The sequence below is a fragment of the Mesocricetus auratus genome, unplaced genomic scaffold (assembly GCF_017639785.1).
Source record: "Mesocricetus auratus isolate SY011 unplaced genomic scaffold, BCM_Maur_2.0 Super-Scaffold_100029, whole genome shotgun sequence".
Lineage (NCBI taxonomy): Eukaryota > Metazoa > Chordata > Mammalia > Rodentia > Cricetidae > Mesocricetus > Mesocricetus auratus.
The window spans coordinates 10,027,499-10,050,738 of NW_024429210.1; the positions used below are offsets into that span (position 1 = coordinate 10,027,499).

Consider the following 23,240-nt stretch of genomic DNA (forward strand, 5'->3'; position numbering starts at 1 on the left):
ATGTCTTGTAAGAATCAGTTCTTGATTCCCACCATTTGAGTCTGAGACTCAAACTCAGGTCCTCAGGCTTGGCAGAGAGTGCCTTTACCCACTAAGCCATTCCCTTGGCCATAACCTTTGCTCTTCTTAGCTGAGATGTTTTCATTACTCCTTCAGTCTTCTCGCTATTACAAGCATGCTTAAATGAAAATTGTTGATCTCATCTTGGTAGGTCAGATTCATCTATAAATTCATCCATTTCTCTTAGGCTTTTCAATGTAATGAATTATAGATGTTTCATCATCATCATTATTATTTATTAATTATGTGTATTGCTGTTTTACCATGTGTATATCTGACACCTGCAGAGGTCAGAAGAGGATGTAGGATCCACTGGAACTGGAGTTACAGATGGTTGTGAGCTGCCATGTGGGTGGGAATCGAACTCAAGTCCTCTGGAAGAACAACTCTTAACTTCTGAGCCATCTCTCTCCAGCCCTGGAATATAGGAATAAAGTGTGTCCTCATGATTCTCTGAATTTCCTCAGTATCTATTGTGGTCTCTACATTTTCATCTATAATTTTATTAATTGGGCTGCCCTCTCTCTCTCTCTCTCTCTCTCTCTCTCTCTCTCTCTCTCTCTCTCTCTCTCTCTCTCTCTCTCAGTTTGGCTAAGGCTTTGGCAATTTTGTTTACTTCTGCAAAGAATCAAGTCTGTTTCAATGATTTTGTTTGATTTTCTTCTTTTCTTTTCTTTTTGGTTTGTTTTGTTGTTTTTCAAGACAGGGTTTCTCTGTGTAGCCATGGCTGTCCTGAAACTTGCTCTGTAGGCAAGGCTGGTCCAGACTCAGAGATCCACCTGCCTCTGCCTCTCGTGTCCTGGGATTAAAGGCATGCACCACACCTCCCAGTCTCTTTCTGACTTTTCATAGGCACTTGGAACCATAAACTCCCTTTTAGGATTGCTTTCATTTATTTCACAGGTCTTGTTGTGGTCTTATCTTCATTTCATTCTCAGAATTTTTCATTTCATTCTTGACTTCTTCGATGATCCATTCATCATTCAATACTGTGTTGTCTAATCTGATGAGTTTGTATATTTTCTGTAGTCTCCTTTGCTATTAACATCCAGCATTGTTCCATGGTGGTGGCACAGAATACAAGGAGTTATTTCAGTTGTCCTATACCTGTTGAGATTTTTTTTCTGCCCCAACATATGGTCTATTTTAGAGAAACATCCATGGACTGCTGAGAAAAATGTGTATTCTGTCTGGTTTTGATAGAATGTCCTTTCTAGATACTGGTTGTTTGTTTGTTCTATGATGTCATTTAACTCTGAAGTTTCTTTTCACTCTTTAAAAGAAGTCTCTTTTCATTTTTTACCACCAAGGGCCAGGCGCACGTCCGTGGTCAGTGATACCATCTGTGAAGACGCTGATGTCCAAGAGCTGGGCCCTCTGGGGACCACATTTGTGTCCATGGCCGGTGCTGCCCCAGAGACCATGTGGATGTCCACGTTCTGTCCTGCCACCAGAGGCCATGTGGATGTCCATGGTCTGTACCACCACCAGAGGCCATGTGGATGTCCAAGGTCTGCACTGCCACCAGAGGCCATGGTCCTGGTCCATGCTCCTCTGACTGTAAAGGGAAGGTGGCTACTTGTGCAGTGGCATCAATGACCACAGACTCAGTTGAGAAAGTGAGTTTGAAGGCTTCTGTGACAACCCCTAGCCCTACTCTTCCCCCAAAAGGAGCAGTCTAGATAGAAAACCATCAAAGAAAACTCTTAAAATTGTAATAAGGATGCTCTCCACAATTGATGCTTCTGGCAGGGCTGTGGGTGGGAATGACTCAGCCTTCTTCTTTTTCTAAAATTATTTTTATTTTATTGGCACTTTGTCTGTATGCCTGTGTGACGGTGTTAGATCCTGGAGTTACAGACAGTTGTGAGCTGCCATGCGGGTGCTTGGAATTGGACCCTGGTTCTCTGGAAAAACAGTCAGTGCTCCCGACCACTGAGCCATCTCTCCAGCCCCAGACTCAGTTTTCTTTAAGGGACTGGCTACAGGGAGTTTGACCAGGCTCCAGTGAGTATATGGGCAACACAAATTGGACTTTTCTGTGTTCAGGTCCTGAGACGGGGAAGGGGGCATCAACACAAAGAAATGAACTGTCCAACCAGCAGATGAGTTTCACAAGAGTGGCCAGCCCTGAATAGCTTCGGCCATCTTTACTTATACATCAAAACAAACATGTTTTTCCCTACTAACAAACAAGTTTTCCCCTTCCTCCAAATATCGAGCCAGGTACATCCTGTCTTTACTAAAAGGTGATTGACATAGGTACACATTTTCAAGAACAAAAATCTCGCTCAAAATATATTTACAGAAACAGGGGTGGTCTGCCTCCGATCCCATCAGCACGGAATCAGAACGGTCACCGGGGTCTGGAGTGACAGCTGCCTCCCCAGACAAGAATTCTGAGAAACATCAGCTCCCAAAGAATTTTAGGGGAAAATATTCAAGAAAAAAATGGGGTTTCTGGGAATGATCACACCTGTCCCACGCATGGCTCACAGAGTGACTGTGAAACTGCCAAGAGAATCGTCAGTATTACAGAGAGAAGAGAGTGCTGGACAGGCCACCCGGAACCAGCTGTCCCGAAGTCCACGGTTCCCTGTTGAGTGAGACTGTCCCCATTGGCTTTGCCTTCTCTGGAGACCCATTGGACAGACACTCATACACTGGTCCAAATCTAGGCCACACAGGACTTGTTTTGTTTTAATTCTTCTTCGATTAGCAGGTAGGCCACAAGGCTGGAGGAACAGACCTGGGAGGACAGGGAAGTGAGTGTGATCCGGGTTCATGATGTGAAATCCCCCAAATAATCAATACAAATATTACATTGGGAAAAAAGGATTTGTTTTCCTTTCAGTTATGTGTGTGTGTGTGTGGGTTTGTGCATGTGACCAGCAATGGGAATGGGATCCCCTGGAGCAGGGGTCACACAGGCTGTCGTGGGTCACCAGAATAAGCTGCTCCACGTGGTGCTGAGAACAGAACTCAGTGCTCTTCACCAGCCCCTTTACGGCTTTGTCTGGGTGGAAGCAGGGACCTGAAGTCACTGCTATTGATTTCTCGTATGAAACTGAGTGCACCCAAGTTTGGAGCATATGTGTTTAGGGTTGCAGTATCCTCTTGGTGGACTTCTCTCTCTCTCTCTCTCTCTCTCTCTCTCTCTCTCTCTCTCTCTCTCTCTCTCTCTTTCTTTTTTTCTCTGTGGCTTTGGAGGCTGTCCTGGAACTCGCTTGGTAGTCCAGGCTGGTCTCGAACTTACAGAAATCCGCCTGCCTCTGCCTCCCAAGTGCTGGGATTAAAGGTGTGCGCCACCAACGCCCGGCCTGGACTTTTCTCTTGATCAGAACTTTTACCTCTTCTGATAGTTTTGGCTGGAAGTCTATTTTATCAGATAAGTCTGTTCGCTTCCAAGTCTTAGTTGGTTGCTTGGAATAATATTTTCCTATTCTTCCACGATAAAGTAGTGTCCATCTCTGAAGGTCCGATGTGTTTCTTGTACAGACAAACTCGTTCCACAGGCTGAGTCTGCGCTCCATGGATCCCCACGACACACCCTCCACCTCTTCTGATGTGTACAAACACTGGTGCAGGAGCCTGGGGAAGTTTCTGTACGTGGACCACATACGGGGCATGAAGCAAATCTCAGCACATACAGGAAACTGAAATGACTCCTTGTATTCTATTCTGTTTCATAATTCATTCAGTGCGCTAGATAGTATTATGTCAACTTGACACAAACTAGAGTCATCTGAGAGGAGGGACCTCCATTAAGACAATGCCTCCCAGGGATCGGGCTGTAGACAAGCCTGTAGGGCATTTTCTTAACTAGTGATTGAGGGGGGAGGGCTCCGCCCACTGTGGGTGGGGCCATCCCTGGGCTGATGGCCCAGGGTTCTATAAGAAAGCAGACTGAGCAAGCCATGAGGAGCAAGCCAGTAAGCAGCTCCCTCCATGGGCTCTGCATCAGCTCCTGCCCCCAGGTTCCTGTCTGAGTTCCTGCCCTCACTGCTTTTGACTATTCCCTGTTATGCAGAACTGTGAGTGAGTGAAAAAAAAACCTTTCCTCCCCAAGCTGCCCTGGATTGTGATGTCTCATTACAGCAACAGTAACCCTAACTAAGACAAATTGGCACCAGGGTATGGGGCATTTCGGAGACCGATCTGACCGTGTTTTGGGGAGGATGGTGAAGGACTTTGGAACTTTGGGCTAGAAGAGACATTGAATGCTAAGCTGTTCTGTTGGAGCTTACAAGACTGTGGAGAGCAGTGCGGACAATAGAGGCCTGGCTTGTGAAGTTTCAGAGGGAAGCAAAAACTCTCCCTGGTTCATTTGTGTGAAGAATCTGTGGTGTCTGGCCAGCCGGAGAAGAAAAATCAACCGTGATTAACAAGGGACCAGAACCACTGAAGTAAAACCTTTGCTGGGGGCGCTGGAGCTGAGAAATGAGTGGTGATTAAGAGACCAGCATTATCTAGGTGAAGTCTTCTGGGAAATGTTTAAGACACAGCCAAGGTTGAACCTGGCACTGACAGCTGAACTTGGTAGTGTAAGAATCACAGGTGGTGCTGGTTTTAAAGGCATGGAGGGCTCACAGAGAGCAGCTGAGGCTTGGTGCTGTGAGAGGCCAGGCAGGCCATGGGTGAAGGTACGGCCCAGAATTGAGGGAGCCGTGCCGAGAAGCTGAGGTTTTGCACCGCAGCGAGAGAGCCCATGGGAAAGTACTAGCGACTGTGCAGCCAGCAGCCGCAGAGGACCCCGGCAGCTTTGGAGATGCCAGCACCATGGTGACCACCAAGAAGGGGGCAGCAGCGGAGGGGAGCCAGCCAGAGCCTAGCAGACAAGCTGTGTGTGCACTGCAGAATGCACAGCCAGAGAAGTGACCCGGTTCCCTCGGAGGAGCCCAGAAGCTCGTGAGTAAATGCCAGATAATTGGACCCTGAGCTATTTACACTGTTGGAGTTTGGTTTTGCTGTGTTCAGATTGTGACTGCACCCCAGTTCTTCTCTCTTGAAGAAAATATTTAGCTTAATTTTGAATTTTACGGGAGTCCACAGCTGAAAGACTTTGAACTTTAAAGACATTTTGGATTATTTATTTACTTATTTTGGTTTTTCGAGACAGGGTTTCTCTGTAGTTTTGGAGGCTGTCCTGGAAGTAGCTCTTGTAGACCAGGCTGGTCTCAAACTCAGAGAGATCCACCTGCCTCTACCTCCTGAGTGCAGGGGTTAAAGGTGTGCACCACCACCGCCCGGCATTGCTTCTGTCTTGTTGACTTTTTTTCTTAGTCCTGCTTTCCATAATAATTGTTCTAAAATTATCTTTTTCCTGTAGCCTTATGGATATTCTTATCTTTCTCATTAGTCCGAAGTATTCCTCCCAGTATTCTCTATAGGGCTGCCTTTGAGGTCAAATTTTTATCATGAAAAGTTTTTCTTTCTACTTCAATTATGAGTGGGATCTTGCTGGGTATGAAGCACATTCCTCTAAGCCCTTTCTTTGACTTAAACTTTCCATTGAGGAGTCAGCTGTTATTATAGTGGGCCCACTGCCTTTCTTTATGACTTAGGTCTTCTTACTTGCAGCTTTTATACCCTCTCTGTTTGTGTATTTAGTGTTTTAACTACAATGTAGTGTGGGGAGTGACTTTGTGGTCCTACCTATTTGGTGCTCTGTGTGCCCCTTGTCTATGGACAGGCATCTCTCCCTAGACTTGGGGAATTTTCTTCTACGATTTTACTGAAACTATGTTTCTATGCCTTTGACCTGAAATTCTTCTCACTCTGTGCCCATAATTTGTAGCTGCGGTCTTGTCATGGGATCCCTCGGGTCCTCCACGTTCTGTTCAGGCATTTTATATATAAACTTTTCTTTAACTGAATGATCGATCCTCCCTAGCCTACTTTTTATGTGTATGAGTGTTTTGCCTACATGTAAGGCTGTGCATCTTGTGCTTGCCTGGTGTCCAAGGAGACCATAGAGGACATGAGATCCCCTGGAACTGGAGTTACAGATGTTAATAAGCCATCATGTGGATTTATTCAGTTCATTCCTATCTTCTTTTAAGGTCGTGAAAGCATTTACTCATGCCCTCTCTGAACTTCTAGAACATGTCACGCCGATAATTTTGAATATCATGTCTTAACTTTCATTTAAGTTATTGTTGGTGGGGACTGTTAGTGACAGGATTGGTGATGTTTGGAGATGACAAACTGTCTTTGTTTGTTTATTTGTTTGCATTGCTTATGTTTTTGCAGCTGGAGCCAGGGTGAGGAGTTAGGTTGTCTGTTGTCTTTTTGTGTGAGTTTCTGATCCCTGTACCGAGTGGGTGTTTGGACCTGCTGTTGCTGTTACTCTGATTTCTCTGATTTGGGATCAGCTGGGGAGGCTCAAAGCTAAGGCCACACGGTAGATCTGTGAACAGAATAGCTGAGGTGACTCCAGTTCAGCTAAGAGAAGGTACACCATAGGACCACACAAGTCACGGCTTTGTGCTAGCAGAGGTGGGGGTGTCGCGGGGTTGACGGGGTACAGCCTCTGATCTGCGGGGTGGGTGCACTTTCAGCACTGTTTTAGTGGAGTGCTGGAGGCAGGGTCAGCGAGGGCTCTTCCTGCAGATCTGAAGGCCCTCTAAGAGCTCTGGATGGTGGGCTTTGAGCAAGAGGGAGGGAAGGGTGGTGGCTCTCTACAAGGTAAGCAGTCAATGAAGGTTCTTAGAAGAGAGGGTTCTGGTGAGTAGCGGTGGCGCATGCCTATGTAGTCCCAGAACTCGGGAGGCAGAGGCAGGTGGACCTCTGTGAGTTCCAGGTCAACCTGGTCTACAGAGTGAGTTCCAGGACAGGCTCCAAAGCTACACAGAGAAACCCTGTCTCGAAAAACAAAAACAAGAAGGAGGAGGACGAGGAAGAGGAGGAGGAGGAGGAAAAGAAGAAGAAGAAGAAGAAGGAGAAGAAGAAGAAGAAGAAGAAGAAGAAGAAGAAGAAGAAGAAGAAGAAGAAGAAGAAGAAGAAGAAGAAGAAGAAGAAGAAGAAGAAGAAGAAGAAGAAGAAGAAGAAGAAGAAGAAGAAGAAGAAGAAGAAGAAGAGAGGGTTCTTTGCAAAGTGAGAGTCATAGTCCTGCAAAGCAAAAGGCTCTGACAACAGTGTGATGTAGACTCTCTATGGAGGAAAAAGAGGGGGCCTCTAGCAGAGATGGAGGTGTATGCTCCCGGAAAGGCAGGCAGCGTTTGGAGTGGCCAAGGGAAGGAAAAAGGGAGGGCCCCACTTGGAATATTACCAGCTTAGGGAAGACAGGCAGGGTTTGAGGTGTCCAAGGCAACAGGGGAGCTCAGAAGACAAGCGGAGTGTCTTGAAGAGATAATTTTTAAAAGGACAGAACACTCACTTTTCAGACCTCAGGCTAGGATAACACTTTAGCATTCTGTTCTCTTTCTCTGTGTTTTTGGGATAGGGTCTCATGGCACAGATCCGTGATGAGTTCACCTTAGCACTCTGGCCTCCACCTCCTGAGTGCTGGGTTACAGAGGCACGTTACCACACCAAGCAAGACGGTGCTTTTCAATCTATTTTAGTCTGTTTTTGAGACAGGGGTTTGCTAGGCCTTGAACTCACTATGTAGCCAAGGCTGGTCTTGAACTCACTATTCATCTGTCTCTGCTCAAATTACAGACATGTCTCACCACACCCAGCTTAGCCTTTTCTCATTACTATTCATCCTAAGAAGGAAATTTTAACTTACAATAAATTTCTCTAGCTGATAAGATTGTGTTGAGATGTGTAGAGATGACTCAGATCATCTGGGTTCAGTTCCCAGCGCCCACATCAGGTGGCCTGTAACTTCAGTTCCAAGTAATGCACCATGCCCTCTGGCTTTCAAGGACACCCACACACATGGCATTCCCTTACACACACACACACACACACACACACACACACACACACACACACACACACGCACGCGCACACACGCACACGCATGCAAAAATAAAAGTTTTGAATAATAAAAATTATTTTATTGAGTAAGTTGTATTTTAGGGGCCCATTACCCATTTTAACCCTTAAGATTGTTAAGATTGCACACAAGCAACCATATCCCCTGACCAATTAGCGTCTCATTGAGAATAATAACGCCTTTTGAGAAGGTAGGGAAACTGCCAGAACAAGGCAGTCCATTGGAGTGAGACATTAAGGTTCTACCTAAAGGCCCAGAGGATCAAGGAAAGAGTCAAACAGTAGAGTTGCTGAGCAAACAGTACTACGACAGGGACTGTGACCTCAGGTCAGGTATAGGGATTGCTAGTAATGAGAGTAATGAGTTAAGAAATTCAGCTAGCCCAAGCTAATCTAGTAAGATTTTATATTTTATTTTTTTGTTTGCTGTTTGTTTGTTTGTAGAAAGGATCTCAGCAGCTCAGCTCATGTTGGCCCCAACCTCCCTATGTATCTGAAGATGACCTTCAATTCCTGATCCTCCTGCCTCAGCCTTCCAAGGGGCTAGGATCATAGGCTTGCACTATAACAGCAAAGTTAACCTTTCTAACTGAAAACAGTGAGGGCCCCTGGGACAGGTTATGATGGTTGAAAACTGGCAGGAGGGCTGGGCATAAAAGTCCATACCTGTAATCCCAGCACTGGGGAAGCAGAAGAGTCAGAGCTCTGTGAGTTCCAGGCCAGCCTGGTCTACATAATGAGTTCCCAGACAGCCAGAGCTACATAGTGAGACTCTGTCTCAAAATTTTAAAACATAAAAATTAAAGGCTGACAGGAGGAAGATCTTTTCAGCTTTAGACGATCATACAATATGTATGGAACATCTCATTTTAAAATAAAACGTAATTTTAAAAATTGACCTAAAATGCAAATATGGTCATTCTCTCCCATCTGTCACCAAGTTAAAATCCACATGAGTGCATGTCATGAAAGGGCTCCGCACATTTCTCCAGTCTTATATCCATGGTTCTCTGGCTCAGACCCTATGTTCAGGCCTGACCAGATACTGGAAAGTGAAATCATTCCTTTTGCAAGGAAGCTGTTTCCTTCCCTGTGGTGGGCTCATGATACCATGTGGTAGCATCTGTTTCTAGACCTAGTACCCATGGCCTAGAGCTCTTATCTTACATTGATTCAGTTTTCAAGATCCAGCTACAGTAACCTCTCCCAGCTCCCTGGGAGCAGCTGTCTGTCGGCCACGCAGGGCAGTAAGACCACTCAGGCTCAGGTCTTTTATTTAATGCTCATCAGATGGTGTTGTTCATGCTACCCAACCTCTGTGTTTTCAGCTTCCTTTTTTTGTAAAATAGAAATTCGATTTGTTCTATTTTAGGAGATCAGGCGTTTATTGAGCATGTCCTTTTATTAAAGCACACCAGGCCGTGCTTGGTGGCACACACCACAGTCTTAGCAGTCAGGAGACACAGGCAAGCAGATCGGGAGTTCAAGGTCATCCCTGGCTACACAGTGTGGTTGAGGCCAGCATGGAGTACGCGCATGTCCCTGCTTCAGAAGAACAAAAATGCTGATCACTGTGGTTCACACTGGAAATGTCAAAGCTTGAGAGGCTTAGGTAGGAGGAGCCATAAGTTCAAGGCCACCCTGGACTACAGAGTGAGTTCCAGGTCAAAGTAAGACCCTGCCTCCAAAGACAGACTATAGCTCCTATCCAATTTGACCACATAATTTATAAAGTTTTATTGAAATATGGCCACACATCTATTTAAATGTTGCCTATAGCCACCATATGGCATGCAGGATGGAAAATTTTACCATCTTTTTCCTTAAGAAAGGATTTGCCGCTGGGCAGTAGTGGCACACGCCTTTAATTGCAGCACTCTGGAGGCAGAGGCAGGAGGATCTCTGAGTTCAAAGACAGCCTGGTTTACAGAGTGAGTTTTAGGACAGCCAGTGCTACACAGAGAAACCCTGTCTCAAAAACCAATAAATAAATATATAAATGAAGAGTAAAGAAATACCAAGGAATCTTCCATTTCTCTTTGAGCTGTCTGGTATTGCCTAAAACTCCAAAATTAAAATTTAAGTCCAGAGCTGAGTGGTGGTGGCACATGCCTTTAATCCCAGCACTTGAAAGGCAGAGTCAGGCAGATCTCTGTGAGTTTGAGACCAACCTGGTCTACAGAATGAGTACTAGGACAGGCTACAAAGCTACACAGAGAAACCTTGTCTTGAAAAAAAAAAAAGAAAAAACCAAAAATTTAAGTTCACAAGTAGGGAAATCTGGAAGCAGAGCCTTCAACCCCAGAACCACTAGAAGACTTAAGTTATTTATTTTGAAAGAAGGTTTCTGTCATGCAGTGAGCCTGCAGCCAGCCCAGGCTGGCCCCAAAGATGCCCAGATAAAGACTTCAGCCCTGGGGCTTCAGATCAAAGGTCTGCTGGTCTATCTGTGAGGCATATCTGAAATGAAACAGGTGTGATGCTGCCACTGATAAAATCCTTTGTGACCTGTGGTATCAGTGTGAGCCTCATCAACTTGACTTGACAGGAGGAAGAGCTCTATAGACAATAGTGTCAATTTACCCACAGCATCAGTGTTGTCACCGGAAAAGCAAAAGCAATGTAAGCACATCCCTGGTTCAGTCTATAAATGGTTTTAGGATGCTCTGTGTACGTTGGGCATTCTTAAACATAAATATGTGGGTGTAAACCTTCATTTGATCATTTTTTTTCTCTACTCACTTGAGGAATTTACAATTGGTAAAGAAAGATAGTTAAAGACAGTCAAGCAGTGGTGGCGCACACCTTTGATCCCAGCACACGGGAGGCAGAGGCAGGCGGATCTGGGTTCACGGCCAGCCTGGTTTACAGAGCAAGTTCCAGAACAGCCAGTACTACAAGTGAAACTGTCTCGAAAAACAACCAAAAAAAAAAAAAAAAAAAAAAGCAGAGTCACCATTTGTTAGAGATGCCAAGGTGGAAGTTTGGATGAGTTACGATCAGGATGCAAAAGAATAAATGAAATCAGGGGCTGAGGAAGAGTGCTTACCCGGCATGCACCAAGCCCTGCCGGCAGAGACAGGATCAAAAGTTCAAGGCCATCCTTGTTTACCGAGTTTGAGGCTGACCTGGGATATATACTACAAAAAGAAAAGAAAAAGCCAGCCACCCTTAAAGAACTGTTACCCAACTGGCAGTGGCCACCTGGATTTCAGGTAAGCCACAAACAGAAGCCACGTGTATATGTGTCTACCATCACTGTGCCATCCTTTTTGTCATTGATGTTTATTCCAGTTCATTTTCATTTTTGTTTTTTGAGACAGCGTCATCTTACGTAGTGTGGACCAGCCTGTAACTCACCGATATCCTCCTGGTTCAGCCTTTGTAGTACTGGGATTCCGGGTGGGAGTCAAGACACTTGCTTCCAGTCAGTCTTTGCTGAGGGAAGAGACAGCCCTCATTTACTCCTTTATGAATGAGTTACAACCCAATGAGGAATAGAGCCTTCTTTCCACTGGCCCAGCAGGAAGCCTGTGTGCGCCCTGCCCGATTATAACAAAGGTACCTTGGTTATAGAATCTGGACTTTGAGTCCCTGATTTGACAGTTCTGATTTGGCCCTTACTCTCGGTGTGGTCCAAAGTGAGTCACTGAGCTTATCTGGGCTAGCGTCTTTACCTTAAAAACAGGTGGTTCCTTAATGTCCTTTGGACTTTAGAACTCTGTGACCATATTACCGTTCAGTTTATAGGAACTGCCCAGCTGCTTATCTGACACTAGGAGGGGAAAATGAAGTGATTCAGTATACATAACTCTGAAGTCATGGGGCAAGATCTATTTATTTATTTACTTAAGATGGTGTCTCATGTAGCCCAAGCTGACTTTGAAATCCCCTATGAGCCAAGGCTTACCTTGAAACTCTTATTGCTATGTCATTATTTATTTGGGAGGGAGGCTTGGGTGGAACATTCCACGAAGCTTACGCAGTGGTCAGAGAGCAACTTGAGAGAGTCAAGTTCTCTCTTTCCACTTGTGAGTTCTAGGAGTCAAACTCAAATCATCAGGCTTGGCAGCAAGAGCCTTTGCCAGATGACCATCACTAGATGAGTGTTTTGTTTTGCTTTCTGGAAATTACCTTGAAACCCTGACACACGCTCACACCCACCTCTGTTTCCCGAGCACGGCGATTACAGGCATAGCATACGCCACCAGGAGCGTTTTATGTGATGTGGAGGATCAAAGCCACGGTCTCCCCCACCTCAGGCCAGTGCTCTACCGACTGAGCAATCTCCCAAGCCCCAAACCCCACTCTTCTTTTCCTTTTTGTGAAGATAAAATGTCACGTTCATGGCTAGCCTGGAACTCACCGAAGGCCTGGCTGGTTTTGGGATTATGACCATCCTCCGCTCTGCCTTCCTAGGGCTGGGATAAAACCTGAAACACCCCACCCAAAGTTTTTGTTCGTTTTGTTGTAACACACTCTAAAGAGATAAGAGAGGACAAGCTTTGTGGTTGTTTCATTTGCTCTGTGGGTGGTAAGGGTGACTTAAAGCTAAGGGGAATGAGACACAGTCTCTCTTCTTGCCTCCTTGAGTTTATAAATACTGTGGGAAGGCAACGCCGGTGAACAGGGTCAGAGGGGTGGCTTAGTGGGTCATAGCACTTGCCACCAAGACTGAAGAGCTGGGTGTGATTTCTAGGATCCACATGTTGGAAGGAAAAAAGCCAACTCATGTTAGTTGTCCTGCAGCCTCTGCACACGCACCACTGTGGTACACACATGCCAACGCATGTGCACTGGTAAAAATTTAAAACCCTATTTTACTAATTCTTTGAGAATTCAATATAATGTATTTTTATCCTATTTGCCCTAACTTCACCCAGGTTCACCCTCTCCTCCTTAACCCTAAACTCTGTGTCCTTTTTCTTTTGTCACTTATTAGTAAGAAAAAAGGCGGGTAAACAACCAAAGGTGTGGGACTAAGTAGGACAGAGGAAAAGAGGGCTCACACGGACTCACAGCCTCATGACGGGAAGTGAGAAAGCCTTCCAGGAGGAAGTGATTCCACGTGCTCGGGAAGGGTGCCCCTTCCTCCTGGCCTCCAGACACCTCACGCCATACCACCCCTTCTCAACCTTCTCTCTTCAGCCCTCTCATTGTGAGGAGAGAGAGTGGACAACCAAGAAGCAATTATTTACTTCTCCAAGAATTCAGTTGAGAACAAAACACCTATTTTTACTTTATGTGCACGAGTATTTCACCTGGATGTTACATATCTGTGCAGTCCCCACTGAGGCCAGAAGAGGACATCAGATCCCCTCGAACTGGAACTACCACAGAGGTGCGTGGAACCAGTCCTGGGTCCCCTGCAGGAGCAACAGGTGCTCTTCACCGCTGAGCCGTGTCAGCAGCTTCAAGAGCAACTTTAAACAATTAGGTCTCTTTAAACAATTAGTGTTTTCTTCAATGCACCTCGGTTTACAGACATGCTCATCGCCTGATCTCTTTGGAAACACGTCTGTTTTAACAAGCTGGTCTGTGGAGACAGCTCAGTAGATAAAGGCATCTGCTGCCCAGCCAGACAGCCTGCATTCGGTCTCTGAGACCACGATGGTGGGAAGAGAGATCTGACCTCTTCCACCTGCCCTCTGACCTCCAGAAGCATCCGAACACATGGGTACTCACACAGCAAGGCTTTGCCTCTCCTCTTTTTTTCCTTTCCGTTTATTTACTTGTGTGCATATTTTGTTTGTTTGGAGATAAAGCCTCACATAGTCCAGGATGGCCTGGCTCTTGTTATATAGGCAAGGATAACCTTGGACTTCTGACACTCCGCTTCTACCTCCCAAGTGCTGGGATTATAGAGACATGCACCATCATGCCTAGGTATAAATACTCACTATTTGCAGTAAAGCAGATTGTAAGAAAAATGTCAACAAAATCCTCGTTTTATATACTTCTTGTATGTGGTATGACTTTCCTTCAAGTAGAACTTACCTGACTCTTTTTTTGTTTGTTTTTTCGAGACAGGGTTTCTCTGGAACTCGATCGGTAGACCAGGCTTGGTCTCAAACTCACAGAGATCCCCTGCCTCTGCCTCCTGAGTGCTGGGATTAAAGGCATGCGCCACCACCACCCAGCCGATCTTACCTGACTCTTAACTCTGGGATGACCACATGACCTTTCTAGCTAATGGAGTATTAACAAATGTGATTTAAACAGAGCCTTTAAGAAAAATGCATGTACAGTGAGGCTGGCCTTGTTGCTGATCTGGGAACCCTGCTACCACCATGTGATCCCCTCTGGGCTGGCCTGCTGGAGGTTAACAGATCACACGGAGCACAGTTGAGCTAACCCAGCTCATGCTATTCGGCCTGGCCATCATAGCAGCGAGAGAGGCTGTCCTAGGCTGCCTGGTCCCAGCTGAGCAGGCTCACCAGCAGAGCAAATGAGCAGACAGATGGGAGAGTCATGCTTCCCACTTCAAGCTACTGTACTCACGGTGGCTTGTTACAGGCAGTGGTGAGCTGATGCAGGTTGCAGTCTTACTGTACTGCTTTCATCAGAACAAAAGATCTTAGATGATATTTCAGTGGGGGTGAGGATGGAGCTCAGTGGGAAAGCATTGCCGAGCGTGGAAAAGACTAGTGTTCCATCCCAGCATAGTAAAGACCAGTGTTCCATCCCAGCATAGTAAAGACCAGTGTTCCATCCCAGCATAGTAAAGACCAGTGTTCCATCCCTAGCGTAGGTACACACCTGACCAGTACCAAGGATCCAGAGAGACTTGAGTATAATAGGATTTAGTCAATACTATGAGGTGTCCAGTCTTGTCTAGTGCAAAACATGTTTAATTTAAGCAAGTAGTGCATGCTTGTAATCTCAGCCCATGGAAAGCTATACAAGAGGGTGATCACCATGACTGGAAGGTGGCCTGGGCTACCAGAGACTTATTTCAAAACAAAACAAAGGCTGGGCCTGGTGTCACATGCCTTTAGTCCCAGGGCTTGAGAAACAGAGACAGGTGATTTGAATTAGCAGCCATCTTGGTCCACACAGTGAGTTCCATCCAGGGCAGCTATGGCTAGAGTAAGACCTTGTCTCAAGCAACACGCGCGCACGCACGCGCGCACGCGCACACACACACACCAAAACAATGACAATCCAACGATGTTTGATTTATTGAAACCACAGCTGCCATAAACTTAGACCTTTTATCTTCTTTCATTTCTAAAAATCGGATTCTCTCTGCATTATTCCCTTCCTTTGCCGTTGTCTAGGAGAGAGACAGTGGTGAACACAAGGGGTAAGAGTTAGACAGGATGTGCAGTGGGGGGGAGGGAGCTGGAGTGAGATGGTGATGTCAGGGTTAGGACACCAGCACTAGACAGGACCGGACATCTCACAGTGCTGACTAAACCCCAGTATACCAAGTCTCTGTGGTTCCGAAGTACTGGTCAGATGTATCTGTGTTTACTGCTAGACCACATCCTAAAATCTCCCTCAGGAGCCTGCCTGTCATCCCAACGCTCGGGAGGCTGAGACAGGTGAATTACTGTGACTTCTAAGACAACTCGGTGTAAATAGCAAGTCATTAACCAGACATTGCTATTTGGTGAGGCCCTCTCTCAACACCCCTCCCACTCCCCCACCCACCTCTGCCACCACCCCTGACAAAGAAGCTCTTGGTTTTGAACTTAAGGGGCTGAAGACCTGGCCTCTACATGCAAATGGTATGGCCAAGCCCAGTACATGTGCTGCACGTACTAGGAAATGCTCTATTGGCAAATGTAACAGATAGTGCTTGCAAGGCCTAGGCCTCCATCAGATAATGTGGCTGACAAGATCCCAGGCGGGGTTGATGGGCAGTTTAAAATCTATGCTATCTGTGGGGCCCTTCACAGGATCAGTGATTTGGAAGATTCCATTCTGACAGAGCCAACTCATCTCAGAGAACTTCTGACCAGAGAAAACAGAGACTCCTGCATGCTATCTGATCTCCACATGTTTGCATCTGTTCCCAAACATGCGCACACACATACATGCGTGCGTTTGCTAGGGCTACGTAGGAACTGGCATTCACTGTTGCCATGTCCTGCCTGTCCCCAAGAGGAGTTTTAGATAAAAAATGTTGTATTTGTTTTTGTTTTTCAAGGTTTCTCTGTGTACCCTGGTTGCCCTGGAACTTGCTCTGTAGAACAGGCTGGCCTCAAGCCCACAGAGATCCTCCTGCCTGTGTCTCCCCAGTACTGGGATTAAAGGCATGTGACATCACTGCCCAACAAATATTATCATTTTAAATGTAGTTTTATTTAAGAAAAAAATTTTAAAAAGCAATCAGGACCTTCTCTGAGGGTCTTATCTGGCCCATGAGCCAGATTTAATTATATTTAGGCATGATGGTCCATGCCTTTTATCCTAGCAGAGGTAGACAGATCCCTGTGTGTTCAGGAGGTCAACCTAGTCTACATCATGTCCAGGAGAGCCAAGGATATGTAGTCAGATGTTTTCTCAAAAATTAACTAATTAAATATTAAAAGAAAAACACAATTGTGAATGTGAAATAGTTGTCACGAATAAGTGGTGAGAAATCAAAATAGTGCTGATAATAGTAACAGATTACAATCACCTTATATTCCGTGAATTAAGTTTCTTTCACTCTCCTTACCATTCAAAAGACATTTGTTTTTATTTTGACTGACTTTTTTTGGCTATTAGTGATGGAAGTCCAACTCAACCTAGCTCAAGCTAAAAAGGAAAAAAAATGTAAAGATGTGTTTAGCTTTTATACCTTGAAAGTCAGGCTTCACCCTAGGCATAGGGTGCAAGTGCTCTGTCACACCCCACGCGCACGAACTAACGATGTCCCATCTCCATCTCTGGATTCTGCTTTCCCGCGGCCTGGCATGTTGTGGGGCCCAGCTTGAGTGGTAAGTGATCGCCTATTAAGTGGCTCTGCCTTAAGCGATCCAAGCCGCCCTCCTCTGATGATGATGATTATGCTGATTTTGGTAGGAGGATCAAGAGGCTCAAGTTAGAAATCAGGGATTATCCCAGACCTCTTCCCGAGATCCTGTGCCTCACAGACCACAGAGACAGGCCGTGTCTCCCACACTTGTGTCTTGGAAACTCATGATCTGTCTTCACAGCCACACACACTGCTTTGTCATGCGTCGTTATTTCTGTTCTTGGAAGAAAATGTCTTCCTAACTAGTTTTGACTTTGCTCACTTCAAACCATCTTCTGTGCCTGGAGTAATCAAATCTCACAGGATTGTAAAAATGAGACCTGTGTTCTCTGCTTAAAATGTTTGGTTTGGGTACATGGCTTGCATATCCTGCTCCGAAAATGTGGGGTACAAGCGGGACTGAATTTTGTGACTTTTTTTTCAACTGGTCACTTGGACCCCCCTACTGGGTGGCAGATGGCCAGGTTATCTTAGAAACTGAGCCCGAACCGGGATGGGCATTAGCTGTTGCGTTAGGAGCCCCGCTGTTCTTTGTCACTGGGCTGTGACCAACGCCTCTTGAATGCACCCTGCATGACTTGCCCACCCATAATGTAGGCTTCTTGGGGGAGGGGAGTTGGGATCAGTGTCTTTCCTCCCAGGAAAACTGCTTTCCTCAGTAACAATCTCTTGCTGCTACCTGGAACCAGGAGTGGGAGTTTGGATCTAGACACAAAATGTTCTTTTATTCCGAGGGTCAAAAGCTCAAATGCCTCCTGGGGCCAGCAGCTAGCTAGCGTCACTCAAGCTAGGGCTTGGCACTCACAGTTGCCAAATCCTTTCTTCCTTCCTTCCTTTCTTTCTTTCTTCCTTTCCTTCTTTCTTTTTTTCTTCCAGGAGGAAATGATGATCTCAAGTTTTACATACAAAATATTCTTGCCTAAAGTTCAGTTTTACTTAAAAAAAAAATTGAAAAGCAGTCAAAACTAACTTATCTGAGAGCCTTTCCCTGCTTGTGAGCTGTCTGTCTGTGACTCTGGTTTTATTCACTAATCCCAGAACAATGGATGCCACTTGGCCTACATTTGCAAAGCTAAAATCGCAATGGAGGGTACCTGGACTTAACGAAGACTAGTTGTGAATTGGCATGACTTCAGAGTAAAATCTCACCTTTAGCTTGGACCCTGTGGCCTCCCTAGCCCTGTTTCTACCATTTGGGTCCTGTAGTTAGCTATGTGTCCCAGCCTCTAACACCAGTGAGCCTCGCATCTCATGGCCTTTGAGTCTATCCACTCTCTCCCTTTCCCTCCTCTCTCTGTTGCTTACCCACAACGCTGTCAACACAGTGTCCTCCAAGATTTGACTCAGACTTCCCTTCCCCGGGACTGCCTTTCTCAACCTCAGTTTACGCTATGGCTTACCCCACGTACACAAACACCAACCACGGGCCACAATCCTAATCTGTTCTTTAGATGCGTGGCGCACACAACCCAAAGCGTAGCAGGCAGGAAATCTGGGTATCCTTGTTGCTTCATGGAGAACCTCGAGCCTTCGGAGGATTTGAAAAATAACTGCCTTGACATAAAACCATCCAGGAAAGTGGTCTTTCATGATCCCTACAGATTTAAGAAGCGAACAGAGCCGTTCGTCGCTGCAGAGGCAATCTGCCTTAGACAGTTCGCGCATCCGAGGCACGAAAACCCAGCAGAGCATCACATCGGCAAGGTTTTGCAATGTGAGAATCATGCTTGAGGGTGTTATTGGACTGCTGTAGGGAGAAGTCGGCACGAACCTCATGTAGCTATACCTCAGGGATCACCCGCAACTCGGAGACCAAAAAGATCTGAGTAAAGCTGTCCTCGGGGTCCAAGAAGGTCATTTCTGCGGTCCACAGAGCCTGCCATAGGTGTAGGTGATGTGACTGAAAACTGACAAACCCATCTTAAAGGCTACTGGTGCTTTACCAAAGAATAAGGCAGAGTACATGGATGTCGTCGCTGCCTGCCTGCCGAAGGACTGTGCGACTAGGTGGAGTCAAAAACTTTACAGGAGGAAAACTAGAACTCAGGAATATGTCCTTTGATTTAAAAAAAAAAAGTTCGTTCAAAACACGATGGTAATAAAATTTTACCCATAAGAAAACAATAATAAGGGTCTGGAGAGATGGCTCAGCGATTAAGAGCACGAGTTGCTCTTCCAGAGGACCTGGGTTCAATTTCCAGCACCCACATGGCAGCTCACAACGGTCTGCGAAAACAAAACACCATCGTCGCCCCCCCCCCCCACATACACATGAACACCGCTCAGGCTTCAGTCACTGTAGTTTCTGAATTAATCTTCATTCCTCGGGACCCCCCTCCCTCTCCCAATCCCGAACTGTGTAGGTAAGAATGACCTTGAGTTTCTCATTCCATATTGGAGGTCTGCGCACAACTTCACGGTCAGATTAATGAGAATCTGAGGAACCGAAGCCAGGACTTTGTTTCCCGCTGTTACATGCATTGTACCAACTGTGCCCCATGCGCAGACCGACTTTGAAATTCCGATCCTCCCCAAATGTTAGGATTTATCCCTCACTTTAAGATAGGGTCCAATTTGCGATCCTCTTGCCTCCTGTTGAGAATACAGGAGTGGACCCCCAAATCTGGCTCCCCTCCACCCAGGCTTTTAGAGTCAGCAAAGGTGGGGCAAGAATGAGATTATAACTGACTACTCCGATACAGCTCTTCCCACCCGGCAGCAGCCTCTTAGAGGGTGAGCAGCCACGGCCGGAGAAAGACCCTTGCATAACCCATCCCATTCTTAAACCCGCTGAGGCTTGAACAATTGTAAACTGAAACTTGGGGCAAACCCTGGCGGTTACATTTTTACACAAAGAATGCTTCCTTCCCGCTCGGGCGATCACTTCCTGCCTTCTGTGTCTCCCCAGCAAAGGCACACCCGAACCTTTGGTGAGCCGTGGAGCACGCGTCGAGCCACCCTCCTACCTGGTGGTGTGACCTCAGAAGTAGCAGGGTTGGCATTTCATTCATAATACCTGACCCCGCGTGGAGGCAGGCGGGGCAGGGACCTTTCAACTCTTATTTAATAAAATCCTGGCTACGCACGCATCGCAACCGAAAGGGAAAATGAGCAGGGAGTATGCTGCCTGGGGGACCAGCCCTGGCCACCGCCCTTGGCTAATTATTACCGGAGATTGCGCAACGGGCCGGAGCCATTCACCCCGCGGGGCAGTGGCGTCTCTAAGTCTTGTGGGTCCTGGGCTCCCTTGGCACAGCGGGTATCCGTGGCCGCTTGCCGGAGCGCGTAGTGATGGAGGCGCCTGCAGCAGGCAGTCAGGGCGCGGCCGGAAGGAACTGATAAAACCATGCGAGTGGCAACCCTCCCCTGCGTCGGAAGTGTCCTCGAGCGCCGGTCATTGAGAAATACCAAAGGGGCAGAGTGGGGTGAGGCAAGGACAGTCCTGGAGCCAGCTCGTGGCCTGCGATCCCACGTGCTGCCGCAGCCCTGCCGGGGCCAGGAGAGCCGGCTGCAGGGGAGGCCTAAATGCCCGCTTTGCTGCGTCCCCGGGCCGCCGGCTTGAAAAGCAGGACCTGCCCTGCTACTCGGACTGTGGATCCCAGATCAAGCTCTCCCGAAGCCCTCCTCCTCCAGGGAAAGGAAGATCTGTAGGGTCTCCCCCGCGGAATCAAGAGGCTGGCAGCTGCGCTGGGTTTCTGTGAAGTTGTGAGCAGATCGATAGTACTTCAGAAGTTTTACCATCTTACTGAATCAACACTTTATTTTAAAAGACAGAGGAAGTCTTAAGTAGCTCAGGCTGACCTGGAATTCAATGACCTCGAACTCCTGACCCTCCTGCCTCCTGGGATACAAGAGTGTGCTACCGATCAGTTTTTGTTTGTTTTGTTTTTTGACGCAGGATCTCACTGTAACCCGCGCTATCTTGACACTGTGTGCCCCAACTGGCGGTGATTATTTCGCCCCAGTCTCTCAAGAACTAGGAATAGAAGTGATGCCTCTCCATATTTTCAGATTGGTCATGCTGCTGAGTTGAAAACTTTAAAATCGGCACAGACTCATACTTAAAATGTCTCTGATTTTTTTTGGGGGGGGAAGAAACATTATTTTATTAAATTTGTGGGAAGTGGCAGAAACAATGAGAAAAATAGTAAGACATCTATGGAATAAATACAAATAGTTGCTGAGATGTTACAACAAATTCTAGAAACAGATCAGTACAATCCAAGTTGTTCATAAGGCACCGTGATGGTGGGTAACTGGCCATCTTCTAAGATGTGCGACACGGGATGTCCAGGCAGTGCCACAATATCCCGCCTTGCTCTCCCCCTCCCCCCATCTTCATGTTTAAATGCAAGAGCTAGTCATCCAGACGAGGTGGCTAGTCAAAACCTGTAGATTCCACAGCCAGCTCAAGAAGGGCTGCAATCATGCTCAAGATGCAGCTTGGGTCTCTCGGAGTCTCCATGTACAAACTCTTTGATAGAGTTCCAGCTTGTGTCCCATGTACAGGCCCTTTCCAGGTAGTTTGTATTCTCAGAGTTCTCGTGGTCAAAGGCCCTGCCGTCTCCTTTATTGTGTGCCCATGTAGGTACAAGCACAGCTGGAATGGTGGAGGGGAGCTGGATAAATCTTTGGTGTTTTTCCTTGGGAGCCATTCATCTTGTTTCTTGAGACAGAGTTCTACTGGAAGTTGGGACTTACCAGTTAGGCCACGAGTGACTAGTGAGCCTTGGGGACTTTGCCTGCCTCCTCCTCTCCAGCATTGGGATTTCAAGTGTAGGGCACCGAATGTGGGTGCTAAGGATGGAGCACAGGTCCTTGAATGTCAAGGCAAGCACTCTACCTATACTTCTAGCCCTGAATGTCGTGCTTTTTATTTGTTCGATTTACTTTTATGTGTATAAGTGTTTTGCCTGCAAGCAGAACTATGAACTACTTGGGTGCCTGGTGCCCTTGAAGGCCAGAAGAGGATGTCAGATACTTGGAAGTGGGGTTATGGAAAGAAGATTGTGAGTGGTTGTGTGGGTGATGGGAATTAAACCGGGGTCCTCTGGAAGAAGAACCAGTGCTTTTAACCACTGAGCTATCTCTATGGTCATTGCGCCCCCCCATACCCCCCTATTTAAGACAAGATCTCACTATTTAGCCCTAGATGTCCTGGAACTCAGCTGCCTCTACATCCAGAATGCCAGGGTTGGTGGTATCTACCCCAGACCCAGCACATCTCATATTCTTCATGACCTCAAAAACAAGACAAAACAAAACAAGAAAGACAAGGTTTGCTTTGTCATCCCCGTGAAAGCTGAAGAATTAATAGAAACCTCACTTTCAGGATTTCAGGTCTCCTGAGAGAAAACCAAAATACAGGGTGTTCATGAAGTCTGGTGTCCTTACCACTACATGTTACTGGCACTTGGAATCGGGTGTGAAACCTCAGTCTGCATCCACAAAGATCATGGCTGTGAAGAGCAAAGGAACACTAGTTTCCACCTGACTCAAAAGTGAAACTCTCTATGCATGTACCGCTAAGAGTTTGTTTTTGTTTTGTGTAAAGATTTTGTTTTACTTGTTGCTGCTGGTTTGTTTTATTATTATTATTAATTATTATTAGTTCTCTGATACAGGGACTCACCATTAAATTGACCTGGAACTCATTATGTAGACCAGTCTGGCCTCAAAATTATAGCCTTTTTGCTTCCAGAATGCTAGAATTACAGACATGACCCATTCATAGCTGTCTTTCCTTTTGTGGTCTTGTTTGAGACTGGATCTCGCTTTATAGCTCTCGGTGGTCTAGGATTCCCTGGACTTGAACTTGGATCAATCCTTCTGCCTCAGTCTTCTTAGAATGGGGATTATCCAGCCCAGCTTTCTATTTTTGAGGCAAATATTTAATCTCATAGTTTGTTTAGTTAAAATCCCCTTTGGCTAAAATCTCTCTGGAAATGTCTCTCATGGCATATTCAGGAAGATGCGGATGTCTGTTAGTCTTTGGGAGCAGAAAGGGACAGACTATGTCTCTTGTTCCCTGGCGGGACCTCAGGAGATACCCAATGACTCTGAAATGGGTGGGATCCAGTGCAAAGTGAAAACATGGCACCCACTTCAGAAATTGTAAAGGATTTCAATAGCACAAGTTCAGATCCCAGGCAAATGCACCGACTGGGAACAATCATGCTCATTGTCCAAATGTTGCTTGGGATGACTCAGAAAAACTCAGGTAGGTCCTAGGCCAAGGCAGGAAACATCTAGAGAGGTGGGAAGAGAT

The 23,240-nt window shown here is 46.3% G+C and overlaps 1 protein-coding gene and 1 long non-coding RNA gene across 2 annotated transcripts in view; one reads left to right on the top strand and one right to left on the bottom strand.

Moving 5' to 3' along the window:
• Positions 1-2,166: 2,166 nt before the first annotated feature.
• Positions 2,167-19,193, bottom strand: LOC121134706. Its single transcript, XR_005871829.1, has 2 exons — positions 11,365-19,193; positions 2,167-2,809 (listed from the first exon to the last, which is right to left on the bottom strand). It is a non-coding gene; the product is annotated as an uncharacterized LOC121134706 (long non-coding RNA).
• Positions 4,869-23,240, top strand: part of Spred2 (sprouty related EVH1 domain containing 2) — a 117,685-nt gene continuing 99,313 nt past the window's right edge. Inside the window, exon 1 of the mRNA XM_021227312.2 lies at positions 4,869-4,968. Within this exon, the coding sequence (XP_021082971.1) occupies positions 4,919-4,968 (50 nt within the window). The 5' untranslated portion in view covers positions 4,869-4,918. The remainder of the gene's footprint in view (positions 4,969-23,240) is intronic.